This window comes from Paramisgurnus dabryanus, chromosome 23 (assembly GCF_030506205.2).
Source record: "Paramisgurnus dabryanus chromosome 23, PD_genome_1.1, whole genome shotgun sequence".
Classification (NCBI taxonomy): domain Eukaryota; kingdom Metazoa; phylum Chordata; class Actinopteri; order Cypriniformes; family Cobitidae; genus Paramisgurnus; species Paramisgurnus dabryanus.
In genome coordinates this window covers 29,913,359-29,928,635 of record NC_133359.1, presented here as the reverse complement: position 1 = coordinate 29,928,635, position 15,277 = coordinate 29,913,359, and the positions used below count along the sequence as shown (strand labels likewise).

The 15,277-nt window shown below is 36.1% G+C and overlaps 1 protein-coding gene across 1 annotated transcript in view; it reads right to left on the bottom strand.

The window, feature by feature from the left end:
• The window catches only part of LOC135788074 (receptor-type tyrosine-protein phosphatase beta-like), a 34,565-nt gene extending 23,494 nt beyond the window's left edge, over nucleotides 1–11,071 (bottom strand). Inside the window, exons 1-8 of the mRNA XM_065297974.2 lie at nucleotides 10,932–11,071; nucleotides 10,084–10,485; nucleotides 7,871–8,775; nucleotides 4,661–4,940; nucleotides 3,356–3,619; nucleotides 2,804–3,070; nucleotides 1,466–1,726; nucleotides 464–730 (exon numbers count right to left, since the gene is read on the bottom strand). Of these exons, the coding sequence (XP_065154046.2) occupies nucleotides 464–730; nucleotides 1,466–1,726; nucleotides 2,804–3,070; nucleotides 3,356–3,619; nucleotides 4,661–4,940; nucleotides 7,871–8,775; nucleotides 10,084–10,485; nucleotides 10,932–11,049 (2,764 nt within the window). The 5' untranslated portion in view covers nucleotides 11,050–11,071. The remainder of the gene's footprint in view (nucleotides 1–463; nucleotides 731–1,465; nucleotides 1,727–2,803; nucleotides 3,071–3,355; nucleotides 3,620–4,660; nucleotides 4,941–7,870; nucleotides 8,776–10,083; nucleotides 10,486–10,931) is intronic.
• Nucleotides 11,072–15,277: the final 4,206 nt, after the last annotated feature.

The following is a 15,277-nucleotide window of genomic DNA, read 5'->3' as shown; positions in this document are numbered from 1 at the left end:
CAAATGACCTTGACAAACTCAAGGCTTCCTGAAAATTCCAGGCACATTCTTTCCCGTTCCAAGTATCTGACGTCCAGCATACCTAAGTCAAATTCTCATATCATATGTTAAAAAAAATTATAAATATAACCATTTATTGTTGATGTATCCTTTATAATGCATTTATCAGGTACTGTAGGTGGAATTAAAATACCAATTCCATTGCATATCTTTAAGTTTGTATATTTGTAAAATGTGTTCTTTTATTGTTTTTAATAACACAACAGAGTTTTTGTCCTCTTGATTTTGGGTGTGCAATCTTTTTAAAAAATATCAACCAATAGTCTGGCTCATTTATTAAATCCATTAATAGGAAATAGTAATGAACAGTAGTTTGATTATAACTGAAGAACTTTAACATTTATTCATTTAGCAGAAGATTTTATTCAAAATGACTCACATATTGTAACAGTGAATGTATTACCTGTGCGTCCATCAGCTACAGCCTGGCGTGAGAGAACGCCCCTGTGTGCTGTGCTCACCACAGTCCTGTACAGAGCACCAGATCTTAGACCATAAAAGTGATAGGAGGTGACGTTTGGCTGCACACTTTCGTTCTTCATGACGACGCTGTCATGAATAAGAAGAACGTGGTAGAGATCCACTTCACCATCTGCTCTGTCCCAGCGAACCTGCAGAGCATCTGTACTGCCTTCATTACTGACCTGCAGGTGTTTCACCTGGGCTGGGACTGGGACACACACACAAACACACACAGCTTTACAATAAATCCTGATGTTATACAGTGGATGCTTCTCGAAACTTAGTGTTACTTCTGACACGTTCAAGAGTCTCTACTGACGAATGAGGAATCAGGTGTGTAAGAATTTGCAGTGTTCATAACCTTTCATTAACTAACAATTCTCTAAAAATGTAGGTTGAGAAAACAATGACGAGGATGAGAATACACAGTGTTTCACATAATATGTGTCGCTGTCTGTAAAATCCAGAATAAAGTCTTATAATCAAATGAAGAGATGGGGTCAAAATTTGATTTCACTCATTGACTTTAAACTTTGACATGATCTTACTCAGTCGATATAAAAAATCATGATTGCAGTATATTGTCACAGATTGTTCTTATTTTATGTAGAAAATCACAACAAAAATTTTGACTTTAGACTGGTTTTTACAGGCAGGCATCTGATTTTCTTTCTTCGCTTTCTTCATTTCCTGCCTCTTACCAACAAGGACAGGAGAAAAGATGAATGGAAGACTTTGTTTTTTTTTTACAAATTCTGACTTAAAACCATTGTACTTGATGTGAAGGGGAGGAGAATGTATAGAAAGCAAAGAGAAATGAAAATGATACACAACTGTCAAAATAAGAAACGCCCTGTGTTACACAATCACAACAAAACCCTTTCTTTTTACATGTTGAATGCTTTGGAATAAAATGAATCAGTTTTTCACACGAATGACTTACTGGTTTTTCCTGTGACGTGGGCCGAGTAATTCAGATTTCCACTATTGGTTGTCACTATGATCGTATAGCTGTGTCCAGGTGTCAGATTATTAAAGCTGCAGTACAGCGCGTCATGATCTAATATTCTTCTGTCTATAATCAAATCTCCATCCTTCAGCTGAACGGTGTAGTTGTCCCATTCACCAACAGGATGGACCCAGACAGCGTTTAGAGACGTCTCCTCACTGTGATAGATTTTAAGCTGCTGAACGGATCCAGGAGCTGACAGATCAAAAACAACAAAATCAAAAGAACAGGAGAAACAAAGTGTTAATTAGATTTCAAAGAAGTTTCTTTCCATTGTTTTCTGTAAGTTCTGTAAGTTCTTTACTGTAGTACTAAAAATGTTTTGTTATTTTTCATCTTGGATGGCTTCACGTGTGAAACTATTCCTTGAATACATTTAAAATGCTTTCAAATGTTGAGGGCCAGATTTATTAAGTGAGGCGAATTAGCGTGTGAGCGCAATAAAAAAAACCCGCAGATGGGAGTGGTAATATTTGCAGTTTTTTTTTTACTAAAAAAGTAAAACATTTTCATTTTCATAATGACCAACACAATCTACTAACACCAGCGCAAATTAGTTCAGGATCGCAAATAAGCAGAGCTGATCTTGGGTTCAGCACCACAGACATCACAACAGAACATTTGGGGTGTGGAATCCCAGCTAACGAAGCCATAGGACACTTAAAACAACTGGATGACAAAAAATAAAGGTTCACAAGAAGGTTTGAAATATCTGTTATGACTTCTCTGTATGACTCCTATTATTTACTTCAGCAAATAAAATATAACATGGATTGCTATTTTTGAATGTTCCTTTGGTGTCCCAAATAATCCTCTGCATTGTATCATGCATTCTCTGCTCTCTGTGATGTCTCTTTTTATCAATAATTTCAGCCATCAAAGCGCAAAGTAATTTAAGACATTCTTTTTTGGCATTCAATATCAGCGCAGATACCAGCCATAACATGCGCAAACATTAGTAAATCACATTGCTTGAATCATTTATATATTCTCCTCCCCAAAATTTTGGGTCTGAATGGGAAACTCCTAGAAATGCATAAGCAATAGGATCAGTCGTAACTAAATAACTAGATAAAAAATAACTAGACCACACCTTTTCAGCACTAATGATCCACTGTGTGTCTTTAGTAAATCCCAACAGTCGTTCTTTAATGACAAATTGATGGTTTGCGCTGATGCAAGCTGTTAGTAAATCTGGTCCTAAACATTTAACTGCAAAACTTTTAACAATATTTTTACTCCTTAACTTTAGGTCCATCAGTATAAACACACCTAATCTCCCCTGACAGTGTATGGTTGAGCTGAGCGATCCACTTTGCACGCTGACAGCAGCTCGATACTGTCGGCCTGGAATCAGAGTCCAGTTAGTAAAGCTGAACTCCAGAAGATTCTTGCTTATGGTCCGGTTCATTAGCACAGAGGAGCCGTTGAACAGCAGTATACGATAGAAATCCCAGTCCCCTTCAGGAGGAGACCAGGACAGCCTTAAGATCTTCTCATTAAGAGGCACCAGCTTTAAGTGATCCACTTGTCCTGGTGCTGATGAAGAACATACAAAAGCAAGACAAGAAATCACAAACAGATCTCAATCATTCTTCAGATTATATCTAAACAAATCAAAAGTGTTTTACATGTTATTGACAACCCCCTGCTGGAAAACCTAACTATGAGGCACATCTTGATGACAGCTAGTTTAACATTACTGACTGCAGTTGTCATTTATACTGTAGTCATTAACTGGTAGTTCAGCTGGGCAAACTTTAAAGAATTCAGATTTGCTTAGCTTTTGATGTATTTGATCAGGACATTCTTGTGCATTTTAACCTGTTCTTCCTGTAGTCTCGGTCCCAGCTGTGAGTTCTCCACTCTTTGTCTTCACTGACACTTGATAAAGCTTTCCGGGTGTTAAGCCATTGAAAACCCAATGAGAAGTGTTTGAGGGTAGTGTAAGTTCCCGATCAGGAGAGTAGGAGGTGGACAGTGAGAGCTGATAGGATTCCAGGATTCCAACAGCAGGAATCCACGAGGCTTTGAGAGAGTTGTGATGACCGTCGCTCTGAAGAGTCAATGCCGTGACAGCAGCAGGAGCTACACCAATCACAAATGTGTTATTAAACTTATTTATCATGTTATACACAGATCTTTAATACACTGGATGATGTTTATAACATTTCACTTTTTAAGAATCCAATGATTTGGAAAACACATTTGTTGTTTTCATGATTATGCAGCTTTTTATTGCCACTAGAGGTTGTGTAAATGATTTTAACACCGGCACAAACATTGTTATTTTCCTTACGCAGAGGTGAAGAAACAGTTCGTTTTAAGAGTTCCTGTGGATATTCGTGGACGTATGTGTCTGAGTGTGTGTGTGTGTGTGTGTGTGTGTGTGTGTCATGGACAGTAAAGGACAGGATAAGCAGGCGGGTTGTCTGGTACAGCAGGAAGGGAGGAGACAAGCTGAAAATATCCTGGAAACAATGATAAATAGGCTGCTGATGGACTTTGGCGAACACTAAAAAACACCACAGTGTTTTGTGGAAAAAGATAACCAGCGTGATGAAACCAGATAACATTCTCCTTAGCAAATAAACTCACTACAACTGTTATGTGTATGTGCTGAGACCTCATGCCAGTATGTCTAATAATTCATAACTGCATCCTCTGAGCGTGTAAATCCATGTTCCTTACATGTATCTAATCTTTCAGAACAAAACACAACGCGTTACATGGTGTCAACAGTAAAAACAACGGAAGCCAACAATAAACCTTTATGCCTTTATTGCCCAATATCCACTTTTGACAAATTTACAGGAGTTCATCGTCTTACAATAAGAAAAAAGACCAAAAGCACAGACCGCTCAGCCCTGTGTAAAAAATGTGTTCTACAATAACCCAACGTTAGTTTGTGCCCCTAGTGTAAAACATTATAAACTAGTTTATTTAGTATGTATATGTACTAAGGAACGTATCTCCAGTTTTAAGTTTAACCCATTAGTTACATGTCTTTACAAACCAGCCCGATCTTACTGTTTTCACTGCACTCCAATCAGAACAGGCAACAGCGATCTACAGTATAAACACAGCAGAATTGAATGTGTTACTCTGGAGAAGTCTTAAAGGACTTACCGGTTTTAAATGTAATATTCAAGTGTGTGCCATCAAATTCTGAAATGATTCCAAAGAAATAGGAAGCACCAGGAATCAAATCCATGATCCGGCATGTATAACGGTTGGGAAACATCAAGTCTTGAACACATTTTGTTACTTGAGAAGCATCAGTCGAGTCAATAACAATAAAGTTGCAGAATTTTCCAGGTGTTGTTAAATTCAGCACACAATAATCCATATTAACACTTGCTGAGGTTACATTCACAAAACATCTGACAGTCTCCGTCGTTGTTTCAGGCTAGAAACAAAACAAAACAAAAATATTATTAGGACTACAGCGTAAAACCTCATAACATGACATGCCAATAAATAATCAAATAATTGACATATATAAATATTTTCTGCACATAAAAACCGTGCAGATGAAGATAACTGATACTGACAGTACAGAATTGTTGCAGACATTAAGTCAAGGTTATATTTATGTATTATAATAAGCCTATGAATGACATACATTTATATATTTTACAGTTCAATTTGTCAAGGTATTGGTTTGAGAACTTTTCTTTGTGAAGTTACGGTGGGTTTTGTCCAGGTACTCCGGCTTCCCCCAAAGACAAGTCCATCGGGTTAAAGAGGACACATTAAACTGCATGCAACTGTATATAACAGTATGTCCAATGTAGGCACTGCAGTTTATTATGCTTAAATTTGGCTAAAATAATTATTTATTTGATTTTGCTTCAACTGCTACACATGCACAAAAGTTGTCAGTAACTCACAACACTGTAACATCAACAGTACATTTACATGCAAGCAAATAATCTGTTTGTAACCGTATTGATGCTCAATCATATTGAAAAGCCTTAATCAATATGATTGAGGTTGACCAGATGCAAATTTCGGTTGTATTGAAAGGAGTGGGGCAGCACAGTGGTTTCCTCCCACAGGCCATATGCAAATTAGGTAAATTGGAGATGCCAAATTGTCCCTCCCCCAACCTGTGTATGGATCAACTTGTCTGAATAAAACTTGTGTATGGATTAACTGGTTCTTGCCATAGCTGTAGATGCTGGAATGGCATAAAGGAAGAAGAAGAAAGAGATGATGTAGTCTGATCTGTGATCTCTTTGTTAGAAGAAAAGTATGCATGTAAATTGTATTTTCTCAATCGGATGCAAAAATACATTTGTGCTTAAGTCCACGAGTTCAGATTTGGGCTACTTTTAAACTGTTGTTTTTTTCTGCGGATTAAAGATGAAGAGATTTTGTTTATAAGTTATTGGTATTTGGGCTGTATATAGTCATTGGGAGGCTTTTGGGATAGTTTTGAATGTCCAAGAAACATGGATCTGGCAACCGTTTCCATTCAGAATTTATAGAATGTACATGTAAACAAACATTTTAATCAGATTGCAATGTTTAGGGTGCATGTAAACTGTATTGTCGTAACCTTCAATCAGATTAATTCAGTCGGATTGACCAAAGGGAGTCAGTCGGATTGAGTCCTTCTAGCCGTGTTGTATTGCTAATAAGCTACAGTACTATGCAAAAGTCTTAGGCCATCTTAGGCCTAAATTTACAATATTGTTTACTGCAATAGGTTTACTGATGGAATTATGTGTAGTGCCACTCTATGTTTTAGCGCCACCGTCTTATCATTTTGGGTAACAGCGTGGCTTATCTGATGCCTAAATCTCACAGGACGGGTGCGTTTTATGATAAAACGCACCCGTCCAGTGAGATTTAGGCATCAGATAAGCCACTGTTACCTTTAAAAATCTCCTCAGTTCTGACCATCTGACCTCACGCTAGTCTGATGCACGCAAAAAAATCACCAATCACTGTTCGTGTCAATCTTACATCAGTTCAATGAAACAGTAATATATAATTTAAAAGGGACTCATGTGGACTAGAGAATAAGTCCGATTCCAAACGTATTCGTGTACAAGTTGAGACCGAGTAAAAATGCTCAAGAGTCCATTACAAGACCATTAAAATATGGTCTCGAGACTGAGTCAGAGTCTCGAGTACTACAATACTGCCTAATCTTCTAGGGTAGATTATTTCTGATAACAAGCAAAATAACTAATCAGTAAATAACCTAAATCGTATCAACCATTATAAGTTTAACAGTGTTGTATAGTGTTGCATGACTCGTACTCGCTCCTCCTGCAGTAGTAACTCCCCTTCTTCATTTTTCCGTACGTTATCGGAAAGAATCGGTAAAGCTAATCTTTCTTTTATAAATATGATTACACTAAAGACTCTTCGGAGATATAAAGGATGTAATACTACTCTATAGGTACTCCAGGTTAACATCAGAAATGCAGAAACAGCGTGTGTTATGTAAGCTTTAACTTCGGGCTGGCATGTATCCACGAAAAATCATGCATTTTAGGAGTCTAACCAAAGCAACTTAATAGTGAATTTGGGGTATTGTTATCAGCCCAGGTCTTCCCAGAGATTTAAATCCATGATTGTGGCTTTATTAGTCAAATGTTCTAGCAGTTCATTTAAATAACACCTAAACATAGAGCAAATGACAGTCATGATTTCTACCTGTACAAGTTGTGTGGGAAATAAAGCTTCTCTTCCCTGAGTCTCTTTCCTAGCCACCTTATATACACAGAAGAGACAAAGAATCAAAAAAGTCCCAAATCAGGATTTGGTTGGACAGGTTCTCAAGACCTGAAGTGGCACCAAATGGGATTGTTAACCATCTGTAATATAGATCTCCTCAGGAGGACACACCTCAAGCAAGAGTGCAGATTATGCCTTAAATTCCAAACGTTGGTACACTTTCTCTTAGACTTATAGAAATACGACCTTTTAACCAGTTGCACAATGACCTTTAAAATGACACCAAACATGAAGATGAAACCTTAGTAGCATCACAACATACAATGGATTACATAGATTCAGTAGACCCTAAGTGATTTGGAATTTGGGAGAGGAAGATATAGAGGTTGATTCCTGGTTATCAGCACTACCTGGGGATTTTATTGCTTTATCTCCACCAGCAATCCCAATGCTGATCTCTTGAACAACTGGTGAAAAGAAAACCAGTAAATCTATATGCAGGTTAATCAACACAAGTTGATTTATACACACATTTGGGGGAAGGGCAATTTGGCATCTCCAGTTCACCAAACCGGCATGTCTTTGGACTGTGGGAGTAAACCAGAGTATCCGAGTAAACTATAATTGTGTGAAAATATTTCTTACCGTTGTTGTGTAAGTAGTTGTAGTTGGTGGAGGGGTTGTTGTCCTGAGAGGAGCAGAACTGCTGATAATAGTGGTTGTATGTGTTGTGGTTGGACTTGTGGTTGGACTCACGGTAGCTGTGGTAATTACTGATGTAAATGTTTCCATGTCTGTGGCAGGTGTAGATGTATAAGGGGCTGTAGTGGTTGTCATTGTACTTCCTGTAGTTTTGGAAGAATAAGTGTTTGTTTTTGGAGTTGATTTAGGCGTATCAGAAAGAACTTCAGTTATCGCTCGAGTTGTTCTTGTCGTTACAGAGCCCGTGGTTTTAAATGGCAACACAGTCTGAACGTCTTTGTTGGTTTTAGTTAAAGCCGATGTTTTGGTCGAAGCGTTTGTCCACATCCCATCAGTGTTTGATACAGTTAAACTGCTGGTTGAACTCTCAGTCATTGTGAGATCTACATGAGTGATGATGCTGTGATCTTCAGAGAGTCCTGTATGAGAATCTAAAGCAGTCTGAGTTACAGATGTAACATTAGAAGAAACTGAATGCTTAGCATCCATTGTGGAAAGTATTAATCTGGTCTGAGAAATGACAGGGTCCTGAGTATACTCCAAAATATCTGTGGTGGACACTGTCGGGGAGCTTTTGTTTTGGGTGAAATTCTGTGGTGCATGTTGGGTTTTTGTAACCATAAGAGCGGAGGACATATCTGTAACATCACTCATTTCATATGTTTTATGTGTTTGAGTGGATCTTTCTTTTAGATCTGTCTTAACAGTAACTGTTATCAGTTCACCTAAACCAGTAGTACCAGTTCGTTTAGTCCTGCTTCTGACCGCTTCACTGTGATGAGTTATGACAGGCACTGTTAATGTAGTGTTATATCCTGTGGATTTGATTGTTGTAACACTTGGTGGATCTGTTGAAAGAAGATCATGTTCAATTATAACTGTGAATATGTTCTCATTTAATGCTAAATTCATTTATGTTATCTGATTAAAAAATCCATATAGTAGGCTATTACTTTGCTAAAAGCAAATTTCTCTCCCCTTTGATTTAATTTAAAGAAATAAATTAGATTAACTGGAACTTTAATTAACCACAGAGGTTTTTCATGACATGGAGAGGCTAAACGGGCAGTGATGTACTGTAAGCAGGGCTGCGTTCAGCCCCCTGACAAAACATTGTACAAGGTTTTTTAAATAGAAACAGTGATGCGTTGAACACCCTCTTCTAATGACGCAGGAGTTGCAACTATGGTAGTTGAGAAGGTCACTCTTTGTGTTCTTTTTTAAATGTTTCTGGAGCCTGATGAAATCTTTATAAATACATGTTTAATACTATAAAATACCCTTGATGTTACAGTCACTGCCTTTGCCCTCCAGAATAAAAGAGAACATGTCAACTTGGACCCATTTTAGAATCACAAGAATGTTTGGAGTTAAAAAGTTAAAGTTCACCCCAAAATGAAAATTCTTTCATCATTTACTCAGCCTCATGTTGTTATAAACCTGTATAAATTTCATTGTTTTGATAAACACAAAGGAAGATATTTTAAGAAATGTGTGTAACCAAACTGTTCGTGGACCCCATTTACTTCCATAGTACTCTTTATTCACACTATAGAAATGAATGGGGTCCACGAACGGTTTGGTAACAAACATTTCTCAAAATATCTTCCTTTGTGTTTATCAAAACAACAAAATTTATACAGTTGGTAACAACATGAGGCTGAGTAAATGACAGAATTTTCATTTTTGGGTGACAGTCCCTTTAAAGGATGTTTTTATAGGACAATGACCTCTTGTATGTCAAAAGGTAAAGAAAATTTAGTTCTTTAAAAACCAACAAATATAACAAAAAAAACTCTTTTACATGCCAAAAGAACAGAATACTAAACATTGTTAGGGCCTTTTTCTTCTCTCATCTTAATTTGGAGGTTGAAACAAACATAATAAAGTTACTTTAACAAAGTAGAAATAGTTTATTTATAATTTAGTCTATACTGAATAAAAGTAGCCCTCAATAAGTATTTTGTTAGCAACATGCCAAGTGCCAAAACTAAACATAAATAAATAACAATAGACCTATTTAAACTAAATAAATTAGATTTTTTTAACTTAAATAAAGTTAGCATTAAATAAAGTTGTTAAAAACCACCCAAATTGTCAATAGAAGTGAAAAGTAAACATTCCTTAGGTTTTTTTGAAAAAGAAAGACATCTGACCTTTGTCCGGACATAAAGATGTGATCTTCGATCTCCCCTCTGAATCCACTGTGATCATTGACCAGTTTGAATATCTTTGCTCATAGCGAACAACGACTCGTACGCCCTGTTTTTTCAGGAACAATGGCGTCTCTGCTAACCCAAAGATCCCACTACTATCATAGCATTTCCAGGCAGGTGCAGTATAACAGTCATTGAGTTTGACCAGGCGAGCGTGCCGCGGTACAGAGCTGCTCTGATCAGCCCAAAGGCATCTGGACATGTTTGTATGATTGAGTCTCATTGTGTTCGTCCAGCTCCAGTGTTGATAAAGATTATTCACATCACATCTCTTCAGGACTATAACATCTTTGTCTGTGCTCAGACATAAACCCTTATTAGTGTGAGTGATCAGAAACCCACCTAAAAACATAAAACATTAGTTTCATTTTAATAGTAATAAAAAAGTTACACAGTCAGACAACTTGACCATGAGGACATACGTCTATAATAAACACATTGTTCCTGATGTCTCATCATATGAGATAGACTTAATTTTATACCAACATTTAATTGACAAAAGGTGGAGGAAAGTTTTTGTGACAATCTTTTACGAACACAAAACTACATCAGGTTTAATGACAAATGTAACAATTTATGGTATATTAATGAGGTGTGGTATAATACAACAAAAACACTGATAAAGTAACAGTAAATGTATAACTATGTTTTTTAGGGATAATCATTATACATTTGTTCAACTAATCTGAACCTCATACTAAACATTCTCAAGATGATTTTCCTTAACCAATACCTTCAACAACCCCAAAGAGAATAAACCCCCCAATATTAATATAAATAATACTCACTTAATGCAGAAAAGCACTCCAGTGTTAATATAATGAAAAATAGTGTTTCCATGTTAGTGGTTTGAGGTTTCTGTGAGTTCACATGAGAGTTTTTGAGTGCACAGGAGGAAATTCTCATTCACGGGAAGGAAAAGTCACTGACCACCATTTCCTTCTATTCAGTGGTGTGAGGATAGAGACAGTACACAGATCTACACGCAAACCATTGCCTTCTCTTAAACTGAATTGCTATTGCCTTAATATTTGGTTTGGTTAAAGTCTGCTGACAAACCAACATTATGCTTTATATGCTTTAGTTTCACAACAAAGATGAGAAGTCAATAGACAGTGATTTCTTGAAAGTGTTTTAGGCTCTTCACTTGTAGTTAATAAGATTCACTTTCAGCTTTGTAGCTTTTGCAGATTGTTTACATTTACTTAAAACCACATGGCGCACTGCATGAACAGTCTGGTCTCACTTATAATACGTAGTAATAATACGTAACTTCCAAAAACACAAAACATACTTTTTTGTAGGTTTAAATAGATGCTGAAGCGTACATTGTAGACATATTTGCAATTTAATCATAGCATTATTAAGTTTTTACAGCTACAAAATGTAAACATTTACAAACCTTTGATAAGATTTCTGTATAATTTCCCCTTTAACCGTTTTATGCAGTTATCATAGAACTGCTAACTGCATAAGACTACCTGGTTGCACTGTGTGTTAGCCTGTCGTTTTGGCATTGTTTTGCAAAGACATTTGGCAGTTTTAATAGTTTGTTACAATTTGGCCTAATCTGCAGGACTATACCACATACAATCCAAGGTTATCATGTGTTAGTTTCTTTCATGTTCTGCATGGCCAATATGAAGTGATTTTATGTATTTGGTTAGGCTCATTGTAGGACAGATGATTAAAAAATACACTAGGAATATTTTCTCAAAATATTCATATAATTAGACTATTTATTTTTCAAGATCATATAACAATCCAAAAAGAGAGGGAGATCATTGCCCGAATTGAAGAGCTGCACCACATGCTACAAAGACTTTTACTTCCTGTAAAAGAGAGCCATTTCATGCAGTTATCCATGAAGGTAAACGTTTCAACGTTCCCTTATAAGATGCAATTGAAGTTAAAATGTGCATTAAAAAATGATAAAAAATTATTGCAAAAATGATATTATCCTGATAATGAGCTTAGTTAATGTTACAAAGGTTAATATAAAGTAGAATTCAAGAAATTAAGACTTTTAAGGTACTCCACATATGTGTAAATTCATGTTTAAATTAATATTTACTTAATAAAAATTATTAAGAATACTACTGAGATTAATATCTTGTTACTAAAACATTACTACAAATTAAACCACCAGGGTCCTAGACAGTGATTGGAATAACGGCGTTATAAATAAACAGCGTTACTAACAGTGTTACTTTTTCAGTAAGGAGTAATCAAATAAATTACTGTTTCCCCTTTATACGCTGTTACCGTTACTGAAAGTAAAATGCTGCGTGTTACTATAATTTTAAATATGTTTAATGTTTAAAAATAATTGATCTCACTGAAGCGATTTATAGGCTTTCTCTCTCTCAGCCAGACAGGCAATGTTTTTCTCTAGTGTGCTTTCAGGGGGTGGGACAACCGCATAGCTGATGATGATTGGCTTAATTTAGCCAACCAGAGGCAGAGTTTACACACAACCACGCACAGTCCAAGCAGTGTAAAAAAAACTTGGTGACTTTGTCGTTAGATTTAGCAACTTTCTTGATCCCCTTGGCAACTTTATTTAAAAAAAGCGACTAGGACAAATCTACCAGTCTTTACAAGTAATTCTGATCTAATAAATCACCTCACATCATCACATGCTGCCACAAAATTAGTGGTTTCTCTTAAGTATCCATTACTAATTCATTAAACATATTTAATTGGGGGCATCCAAGTTGAAATATTAGAATTTGCGATAATTACATTTCCTGGTAAATAGTTTATTTTATAATGATGTAACGCAGTTACTAACTCAGTTACTATTTGTGAGAATTAATTAGTACCTATAACTAATTACTTTTTTAAAAGTAACATTCCCAACACTGCACTCTAAAAACAAATGGTGCTATATAGCACCAAAAAGTGGTTCTTTGCTCGTAATCATAGAAGAACAATTTTAAGTGCCATATAGCACCGGTGAAGCACCTGTGTAGAACCATATAGGGGCCATATAGCACCACTATAGCACCACATATGGTTCTTCATAGCACTATATGGTTCTACACAGGTGCTTCACAGGTGCTATACGGCACTAAAAATGGTTCTTCTATGATTACGAGAAAAGAACCACTTTTGGTGCTATATAGCACTGTTTGTTTTTAGAGTGTGGTCCTAGACAGCGGACCTGAAACTAAAGCCGCTGCTATATCATCCAGCTTGGCAGGTGGCGCTGTCACAAAAAAGTAGGGTCCTAGAGCTGCGGTCTTTAAACTGCAGCCTCCGGGCGGGCAGAAATATCATATTGCATTTCTGCCCGTCCCAATTTATAAAATATGTAATACTATGCACAAGCTATTTAAGGCTATTTGTAGGGTATTGGCTATGACTAACTTATAGCTGGCAAAGGTCAAAATGTTAGCCTCCTGCCTCTCTCTCCGCAGCCAGTCCGGTCTCAGGACTCAAATTCATAAAATATGAGCCGTTATAGACATACTAGTGTTTCTTCCGTAAAGAGACAATGTGGTACTCAAACAACAAGATATTTATTTACTGTACAGTTGCAAAACGTTCAGCGCGCTGCTGTAAAACTTCAATTCGATGCACTCAGGGGGCAGAGTTAAGAAGGTTTGAATGACAGTATGAGCAGATCCAGAAAGATTTTGTCACAAGTTTTTATTGGCTAAATACACTAGTCAACATTTGAAGTGGATCAAATCCTTTTCTTAAAGTTTTCTTAAAACCAATATCCAATACCCGTTCTTGTTTTAGGACAAATTTGTTGAATGTTTTTGATCCACTTCAAATGTTGACTACTATATATTGGTAAAACAGACAGACAGACAGACATAAACATAACATTGATTTATTGAAGAAAATAAATAAATAAAACACTTTGGGGTGTAACAGGTTGAGCCCTACTTGTGCACGTGCCTGGCTGGGATCAAGATCACTGGATAAAGGGATATATTTGGATCTGTTCCTCGTAATTGTATGACTTTTAAAGATGTGGATTACAGTGAATTAAAAAAATAAAAAATGCCAATGCCTGCGATTTTAATAATAATGAATAAGAATACATACAAATCTGTATGTCTGTAAAGCTGTTAATACGTAATTGTGTATTCTTATTCATTATTATTAAAATCGCAGGCATTGGCATTTCTTACTCATATTAATTACATGTTTTCAGTCATATTTTGACTTAATTAAGACAGTTTACTCATTTGCCTAATGAAATGTTAAAGTGTTGTCTTGTTTAATATTGTGTAATTCTCTGAAAGTCTTTAACATTTCATTAGGTCAATTAGTAAACTGTCTTAATTAAGTCAAAATATGACTGAAAACATGCCATTAATATGAGTAAGAAATGCCAATGCATGCAATTTTAATAATAATGAATAAGAAGAATAAATACAAATCTGCCCTAGTGAAAAAATAGTATACTTAAGTACAATTTATTCACATGTACTTTAGTATAACTAAATGTATTTGTTGAACACTACACTCTAAAAAACAAACGGTGCTATATAGCACCAAAACAGTTGCTTTGGATCGTAACGATAGAAGAACCATTTTTAGTGCCATATAGCACCAGTGAAGAACCAGTGAAGCACCAGTGAAGCACCTGTGTAGAACCATATAGTGCTATGTAGAACCATATGTGGTGCTATATGGCCCCTATATGGTTCTACACTGGTGCTTCACTGGTGCTTCACTGGTGCTTCACTGGTTCTTCACCGGTGCTATATGGCACTAAAATGGTTCTTCTATCGTTACGATCCAAAGCAATTGTTTTGGTGCTATATAGCACCGTTTGTTTTTTTAGAGTGTATATTTTGGTATACTTCAAGTCTGCTAAATTGGAACAACTAATTTTGTACTTAATGCACTTTAGTTGTGTGAAAGTAGTGCTGGGGTCCAACTTAAATTGTGTTAAATATACTTTTTTGTGCTAAAGTGGAACTATTCAAAGTATACTTAAGTACAACTTAAGTATCTACCCTAATTTTGGACAATATACAGAACAGAACATTCAATGTGCACTTGAAATTTATTTTGATAACATTACAATTGCAACTAAATTACATTTTAATTACACTTATGTTATACTTATAATAAACTGAGGCCATACTAGTATTTTACTAATAGTGAC